The 8,950-nt window shown below is 40.2% G+C and overlaps 1 protein-coding gene across 1 annotated transcript; it reads left to right on the forward strand.

Annotated features, from left to right (window-relative positions):
* The first annotated feature begins 2,465 nt into the window (after positions 1-2,465).
* LOC143660819 (uncharacterized) lies at positions 2,466-4,328 on the forward strand. Its single transcript, XM_077134222.1, has one exon. The coding sequence runs from the start codon at positions 2,513-2,515 to the stop codon at positions 4,220-4,222; it is 1,710 nt and encodes a 569-aa protein (XP_076990337.1). The 5' UTR covers positions 2,466-2,512; the 3' UTR covers positions 4,223-4,328.
* The last annotated feature ends 4,622 nt before the right edge of the window (positions 4,329-8,950 follow it).

Genomic DNA, 8,950 nt, shown 5'->3' on the forward strand with positions numbered 1-8,950 from the left:
TCTGAGTTGGGCTTCACCCCTCCCCTGGGGAAGGCACAGCCTCCAGACAAGCCCTCAAACAAGCTTGTTTCTGCCAATGCCTGTGGCAACCGCAGCCTGAGAAGTCCTGCTGCTGTATCCAAAGGCAGTCAAGCCTTTGTAGAAACACAGCCACAAAAACCTGTTTCTTCCTTCTTTCTCTTTCCATCAGCCCAGCCCCCTTGGCGCTGGGGCAAAAAATGAGTGACCTCTGCTTTTACTAGGTTCATCTGAGCTAGGGGCCTATTTTTACTAGTCAGAATTTGTTAATTAATTCCACAATTGGTGTTTGGTTGTGCTCAGCCCCTGCTGCTGGTAAAGTCTCTTTCCTTTCCCCTCTGGGAAGCAGCTTGTGGGGAGGGGTGCCGGCCGCCGTGGCTTGGGGAACTCACGGTTCTGGAGGGGCTCACAGCCAGTCCAGCTGGTCCAGACTGGGGTACACCATGTATCCAGTCACTGATGTGGCCCTAGGAGCAGTTCTGTATTGTGCCTGGTTATTCAGTAGCTGTTCTGGAGGATGAACTAAATCGTGCTCTTTGCTAAGCTGCTATCTTGGCACCTCTTCTGAAGCCTTAGATTTTTAGAATCCCCAGTTTTAATAGAGATTGAGGAAAGCTCGTAACATACATATATACATAGGACCTTTTGTCTGTGGTACCACCAAAATCTTTTTGAGCGCTTAACAAAGTTTCACATCCATGTTCTTGGCTTTATCTTTATTATTATTATTATTATTATTATTATTATTATTATTATTATTATTATTATTATTATTATTATTATTATTAGGAACATCTTGGTTTACAGAAAAATCATGTATAAAATACAGGCTTCAAATATACCACCCTATGATTAACACCATGTATTGGTTAACATTAGTTAACAATTGATGAAAGCACGTTTTTATAATTGTACTATTAACTTTTTCATGTTCAATTTTATAATTGTTCATGGTTTAGCTTAGGGTTTACTATTTGTGTAATACAGTTCCAAGAATTTTTCTTTTTAAAATTTTACTCTAGCAACATATATATAACAAAATTTTCGCTTTTGACCATATTCAAATATACAATTCAATGATGTTAATTACATTCACAAACTTGTGCTACCATCATCACCATCCATTACCAAAACTTTTCAATCATCCCAAAACTGTAAAATTTAAGCCTAAACTCCCTATTTATTACCTACCCCCATCTGTCCCTCGGTAACCTATATTCTAGGTAAGACTAAACAATATTTCTCCTTTTGTGTCTGGCTGTTTTCACTCAACATTATGTCTTCAAGTTTCCTCCCTGTTGTCACATGAATTACAACATCATAGGGCTGAATATTCCACTGTGTGTATATACCATATTGTTTACTTACTGATTGATGGAAATTTGGGTTGTTCCCATCTCCTAGCAGTTGTGGATAATACAACTATGAACGTTGGTGTGAAAATATCTGTTTGAGTGCTGCTTTCTTCTCTTGGGTATATACCTAGAAGTGGGATAGTTGGATCATATAGCAATTCTATACCTTCTGAGGAACCACTGAACTGTCTTCCACTACAACTGCACCATTTCACATTCCCACCAACACTGAATGAGTGTTCCTATTGACTACACATCCTCTCTAACACTTGTAATTTTTTTTTTAAATAGTAGCCATTCTAGTGGGTGTGAAATGACATCTCACTGTGGTTTTAATTTGCATTTCCCTAATGGCTAATGATGTTGAACATCTTTTCATGTGCTTTTTGGCCATTTGTATATCTTCTTTGGAGAGATGTCTAATTAAGTCCTTGGACCATTTTTAATTGTTGTGTGTGTGTGTTTGTCTTTTAATCATTGAGTTGCAGAATTTCTTTTTCTATTCTGGATATTAAATCCTTATCATACATGTGGTTTCCAAATATTTTCCCCAGGTGTGTAGGTGGTTTTTTAAATTTCATGATAAAGTGCTTTGATGCATTACTGTTTTTAATGAGGTTGCATTTATCTATTTTTACTTGTTGCTTGTGCTCTAGGTGTAAACTCTAAGGAACCATTGCCCTTACACAAAGTCCTAAAGATACTACCCTACATTTTATTGTAGTTTTAGAGTTATGGCTCTTATACTTGGGTACTTGATAGATTTTGAGTTTTTTTATGTGGTGTGAAATAGGGGCCCACCTTTGTGCTGGTTTGAAAGGATTATATGTCCTAGAAAATCCATGTTTTAATCCTGATCCATCTTGAGGAGTCATCCATTTCTTTTAATCCCTATTCAGCACTGTAGGTTGGAAACTTGATTAGATTGTCTCCACAGAGATGTGACGTGCCCAATTGTGGATATTAACCTTTGATTAGAGCAAGATGTAACTCCAGGCGCTCGTGCGCAGGCGCAGTTCCACGCGGGTGGCCGGTTCTCCTCCTTTCCGGTCCCGGCCGCGGCTCTGAGGCCCCAGCGGCGGATCAGGTGCCTTGTGGGTGCTCCGCCTTCCTCCGAGAGGGGCAGCAGGGAAGGAGAAATGGCCACACGGTTGCTGCCAGCCCAACCTCAGGAGTGTGTGGCATTCAGGGATGTGGCTGTGCTCTTCAGCCAGGAGGAGTGGCTGCACCTGGACCCTGTCCAGAGAGCCTTGTACCGGGAGGTGATGTTGGAAAACTACAGCAACCTGGTGTCACTGGGAATTCCATTTTCCAAACCAAAGGTTATCTCTCAGTTACAGCAGGGGGCAAATCCCTGGATGGTGGAAAAAGTTCCTCAAGGCACTTGTCTAGGACAGGAGAGCTTGCTTGAAACCACAGTGTCTAAAGAAGAAAATCATGAAGGGATAAAGGAAAAACACATAAATGATGGTCCTTTTCACTTCAAGTTGGGAAAAACCTACATATATGAGGGTAGGTTAGAGAAGCAACAAAGCAAAAAGAACAAACCCTTCAGGAATGTCTTATTCAACATCAAAAAACCATATTTGAAGGAGAAGAGCTTTAAAGGTATTGAATTTGGGAAAAATCTGGGTCTAAAATCATCACTTATTAGAAAACCCAGAGTTGTTGCCAGAGGAAGGAAACCTTATTTACAGCAGTATTCAATTCTGCTTAAACAGCTGGGAATCAGTGCTGCACGTAAATGCTACAAATGTAATATTTGTGGGAAAATCTTCCTCCACAGTTCTTCCTTGAGTAAACATCAGAGAATCCATACTGGAGAGAAGCTCTATAAATGTAAGGAATGCCGAAAAGCTTTCAGCCAAAGCTCATCCCTAACTCAGCATTTGAGAGTTCACACTGGAGAGAAACCTTATATATGTAGGGAATGTGGAAAAGCCTTCAGTTTCAGCACATCTCTTATTGGACATCAGAGGATGCATACTGGAGAGAGGCCCTATAAATGCAGTGTGTGTGGGAAGACGTTTAAAGGTACTACATCCCTTAATAATCACCAGAGGATTCATACTGGAGAAAAGCCCTATAAGTGTAACGAATGTGGGAGAGCCTTTAGTCAGTGCTCCTCTCTCATTCAGCATCATAGGATTCATACTGGAGAGAAACCCTATGAGTGCAGTCAATGTGGAAAAGCCTTCACTTCAATATCACGGCTAAGTAGACATCACAGAATTCATACTGGAAAGAAACCCTTTAGTTGTAATGACTGTGGAAAAGTATTTAGTTACCACTCAGCCCTCATTATACATCAGAGAATACACACCGGGGAGAAACCTTATGTATGTAAAGAATGTGGGAAAGCCTTTAGCCAAAGTTCAGCTCTTATACAGCATCAAAGAATTCACACTGGAGAGAAACCCTACAAATGTAATGAATGTGGGAAAGCTTTCTCCTGGATTTCACGGCTTAATATACATCACAGAATTCATACTGGAGAGAAACCATATAACTGTAAAGAATGTGGAAAAGCCTTCAGTTCTCACTCAGCAGTTAATACACATCTGAAAATTCATAGTGGAGAGAAACCTTATAAATGTAATGACTGTGAAAAGGCCTTCAACCAAAGCTCAGCTCTAATTCAGCACCAGAGAATTCACACTGGAGAGAAGCCATTCAACTGTAAATTATGTGGGAAAGCTTTCAGACAAAGTTCATCTCTTATGACGCATATGAGAATTCATACAGGAGAAAAGCCTTATAAATGTAAAGAAAGTGGGAAAGCTTTTAGTCAGAGCTCATCCCTTACTAATCATCAGAGGACTCATACTGGAGAGAAACTCTATAAATAGAATGCATGTGGAAAACCTTTCAACTGAAATTCATTCCATATTGAGTATCAATTCCTCCTGGCAAGAAAGTGATGAAGTGTAATCAGTAGTGGGGAAAACATCAAAATTTGACCTCTTCAAACAACAGAGACTCACTCAATGACACAAGGTAGCCTTGGGAATATTTGGAAGTTTCTATAACAATTTTTAATGTATATCCTAAGGGTAAATTGACATATTCTTTACCAACTGTAATATTGAAAATTTGTTAGATCAAAGGGAGAGTATTAATTTGTTTTCTCTCCAATGATACATAATAACCACCAGCTTATATAAACATCATTGGGAAGCATGCTAATTCATTGAAAACTACAGCCATAAAATCTGGACTTCAGATATTGAAATATATTTTTGTAAAGTTTAAGTGTTTTGTAAACCAGTTGTACTTAAGAGACTGGAGAGGAAATTGTAGGCAAGTGACCTGTAGCTACCTCACTATCATTGATTTTTTTTTTTCATTGTCAAAAGCATAGTCTGTACTTGGTTGTTAAAATGTTTGTATCGTTTCTTCTCTGCTCTCTAAGCCATTCATTCATTGGAAAAGAAAGTCATTCTATGTTGTGTGTATCAGTAGTTCATTTACTTGCCGATTACTGAGTATTATTCTGTGGTATGGGTGTATCTCAGTTTGTTCAGTTATTCACCCTTTGAAGGATGTTTTTTCTAGTTTTTTTAGCTATTATGAATAAAGCTGCTATAGCTATTCATGTTAAAAAAAAAAAAGATGTAACTCCACCCATTCCAGGTGGGTCTTGATTAGTTTACTGGAATCCTTTAAATGAGGATTTTGGAAAAAGATTTAGAGAGCCACATGGATCATGAGAGCTCATGCAGCCAGAGACCTTTGTAGATAAAGAAGGAAAATGTCCCTGGGGGAGTTTCATGAAACAAGCCTGGAGAGAAAGCTAGCAGACATTGCCATGTTCACCAAGTGCTTTTCCAGTTGAGAGAGAAGCCCTGAATATCATTGGCCTTCTTGAACCAAGGTATCTTTCCCTGGATACCTTAGACTGGACACTTCCCTAGCCTTGCTTTAATTTGGACATTTTCACAGCTTTAGAACTGTAAACTTGCAACTTAATAAATTCCACTTTTTAAAAGCCATTCTGTTTCTGGTATATCACATTCTTGTAGCTAGCAAACTAGTACACATTTTGGTGCCAGAGAAGTGGGGGGGGGGGGGGGGCTGCTGTGGTTTGCAAATACCAAATGTGTTGGAATAGCTTTTTAAATGGATAAGGGAAGATTTTGGAGGAGTTGTCAGGCGCTTGATAGAGAAGGTCTAGAATGCTTTGAAGAGACTGTTGGTAGAAATGTGGACTCTAAAGATACCTCTCATGAGGCTCTAGACAGAAACAAGGCGTGTTATTGCAAACTGGAAAGAAGGAAATCCTTATTTTAAAATGGCAAATAATCTAGAAAACTTGACTAGTGGCTTTGGCTGGTTGGCAGATTTTAAAAGCCATAAACTTTAATATTTAGCAGAAAAGATTTCCAAGTTAAATGTGGAAAGTGCAGCCTGGTTTTCTCCTTGTAGCTTATAGTGGAATGCGACAGGAAAGAGATATGCTGAGAACTGAACTCTTGGGTACAAAGAAACCAGAAATTGATGTTCCGGAAACTTATGGGCTTCCAGGAAGGGAGACATCACAGAATGGTGCCCCATGTGCAGATTTAACCAAATGGTGAACCAGTCAGCCATTTCAGAGAAAGCCAGGATTGGAGATGGAGTTATCCAGGAAGGATCTGTGGAAGCTCCTTATGCCTGATGGGCATGATCCTTGCTTATTACATAGAAAGTCAGGAAGAGTGCTATGGGACCTGAAAAAACACAACCGCTGCCAGTCTGGGCTAAAATTCTCAGAAAAGGGAGAAAGTGAAGGTAAAATAACTTCAGAGGCAGAACTATGGAATCTAAAGTCTGAAGTCAAGAGACCTCAGGTCAGGAGAGCGAACCCACTGAAGCACTGGGAGAGGGTGCGTTTGCCCTGAAGGCAGAGGTTGGGCCTTCCACCTCCTTTTAGTGGAACAGTTGTGCCACCTCAGGCCTTGGAGAGGGTGGAGCACATTCCATGGGGATTGGGGAGAGCCTGCCACCATGTGGAGGGGTTGAACATGTACCTTGGAGATGGCAGAGAGCCTGGGTGCAGCCCTGATGCTTGAAGAGGGTGGAACTGAGAAAAAGGTGGTCTCCCCACTGTCCCTCAAGGATGCATTCAGAGAGAGGTGGGCTGCTGTATAGGCCCTTGGAAAGGGTGGGAGAGCTGCTTTTTAAATCCCTAAAGATAAATGATTCTCAAACTTTCAAATCTAATGGAGTTTGCCCTGCAGGTTTTCAAGACTGCTTGGGTTCGGTGACCTCTGTGTTCCTTCCAGTTTCTATGTTTTGAAATGGGGGTGTTTATCCTATAACTGTCCCTCCTTTGTATGTTGGAAGCAAATAAGTTGTTCTGAGTTTTACAAGTCCAGAGCCAGAGAAGAATTTTGCCTTAGAACAGACCATGCCTGCAACATATAAACTGATGAGACTTTGTATTGGTTTTAACATTGTATTGTATTTGTATTGCTACTGAAATGGTTTAAGGCTTTTGAGATATTGTGATGGAGTGAATATATTTCGTATATGTTGAAAACCACGCCTTTTTTAAGGTCCAGAGGGTGGAATGTGCCAGTTTGAAAGGATTATGTACCCTGGAAAAGCCATGTTTTAATCCTGATCCATTTTGTGGAGGCAGCTATTTCTTTTAACCCCTATTCAGTACTGTAGGTTGGAAACTTGATCAGATTATTTCCATGGAGATGTAATGTGCCCAACTGTGGGTATTAACCTTTTCTTTTTTTTCAATTCATTAAACATACTAACATACAAACACAAACATTCTTACCATATGATCATTTCATTCTATATATATAAAATCAGTAACTCACAATATCATCCAATAGTTGTATATTCATCATCATGATTTACATTAATTCAGAAAAAGAAATAAAAAGAAAACAGAAAAAATTCATGCATACCATACCCCTTACCAATCCCTTTCATTGATCACTAGCATTTCAATCTACTATATTTATTTTAACATTTGTTCCCCCTATTATTTATCTTTAATCCATATGTTTTACTTGTCTGTTGATACGGTAGATAAAAGGAGCATCAAACACAAGGTTTTCACAATCACACAGTCACATTGTGAAAGCTATATTATTATACAGTCATCTTCAAGAAACATAGCTGATGGAACACAGCTCTACATTTTCAGGCAGTTCCCTCCAGCCTCTCCATTACACCTTAACTAAAAAGGTGATATCTATATTATTCCTAAAAATAACTTCCAGGATAATCCCTCGACTCTGTTTGGAATCTCTCAGCCACTGACACTTTATTTTGTCTCATTTCACTCTTCCCACTTTTGGTCAAGAAGGTTTTCTCAATCCCTTTGTTCTAGTTTGTACTAGCTGCCGGAATGCAATACACCAGAGACAGATTGACTTTTAATAAAAGGGGATTTATTTTGTTGGTTCTTCAGAGGAAAGGTAGCTAACTTTCCACTGAGGTTCTTTCTTACGTGGAAGGTACAGGATGGTCTCTGCTGGTCTTCTCTCCAGGCCCCTGGGTTCCAACAACTTTCCCCGGGGTGACTTCTTTCTGCATCTCCAAAGGCCTGGGCTGAGCTGCGAGTGCTGAGATGAGGAATGCCAAGCTGCTTAGGCTGTGCTACATTGCGATCTCTCATTTAAGCACCAGCCAATTAAGTCAAACGTCACTCATTGCAGCAGACACGCCTCCTAGCCAACTGCTGATGTAATTAGCAACAGATGAGGTTCACGTACCATTGGCTTGTGTCCGCAGCAACAGAACTAGGTATGCTCACCTGGCCAAGTTGACAACTGAATCCAACCAACACACCCTTGATGCTGAGTCCAGCTCATTCTAGGACTTCTGTCCCACATTGCCAGGAAGGTCCTCACCTCTGGGAGTCATGTCCCACATAGAGAGGGGGAGGGCAGTGAGTTTGCTTGCCATGTTGGCTGAGAGAGAGGCCAAATCTGAGCAAGAGTATTAACCTTTGATAGAGGGAGATGTAATTCCAGGTGGGTCTTGATCAGTTTACTGGAATCCCTTAGAAGAGGAAACATTTTGGAAAAAGCTTTAGACAGCCACATGAACCACGAGAGCCCAACACAGCCAGAGACCTTTGGAGATGAAGAAGGAAAATGCCCCGGGGGAGCTTCATGAAACAAGAAGCCTGGAGAAATCTAGCAGATATCACCAGGTTTGCTATGTGCCTTTTCAGTTGAGAGAGAAACCCTGAATGTACTATTGGACTCTGAAGTTTTGAATTAGTTGATTCAAACCATTCCTGACCATTGTTCTGGTGGAGGGATTGATTCCTGGAGCTTCCTTCTCTGCCATCTTTCCACAGTTCTCTCTCTCTAGGTTTTATCTTTAGGCCACGTTTTCCAGTCATCACCAAGAATTTGATCTCTCAAATGGAAATCTTTCTAAAAATATACAACTTTTCACAGATATTCCAATAGAGATAAAGAAATCAATTACTAACGTAGAAATCAACGAAGAGTTCCCATGCCTTAATGGCTTCACAGGGAAATTCCAACAAACTTTTAAAGACTGGATAATCCTATTACTATGTAAAAAATTCCAGAGCACAGAAAAATAAACAAAACTTC

The sequence above is a fragment of the Tamandua tetradactyla genome, chromosome 17 (assembly GCF_023851605.1).
Source record: "Tamandua tetradactyla isolate mTamTet1 chromosome 17, mTamTet1.pri, whole genome shotgun sequence".
NCBI classification, from domain to species: Eukaryota; Metazoa; Chordata; class Mammalia; order Pilosa; family Myrmecophagidae; genus Tamandua; species Tamandua tetradactyla.

Bases quoted from the DNA above. Each gene is read 5' to 3' on its own strand.
- LOC143660819 (XM_077134222.1), top strand. From the start codon at position 2,513: ATGGCCACACGGTTGCTGCCAGCCCAACCTCAGGAGTGTGTGGCATTC.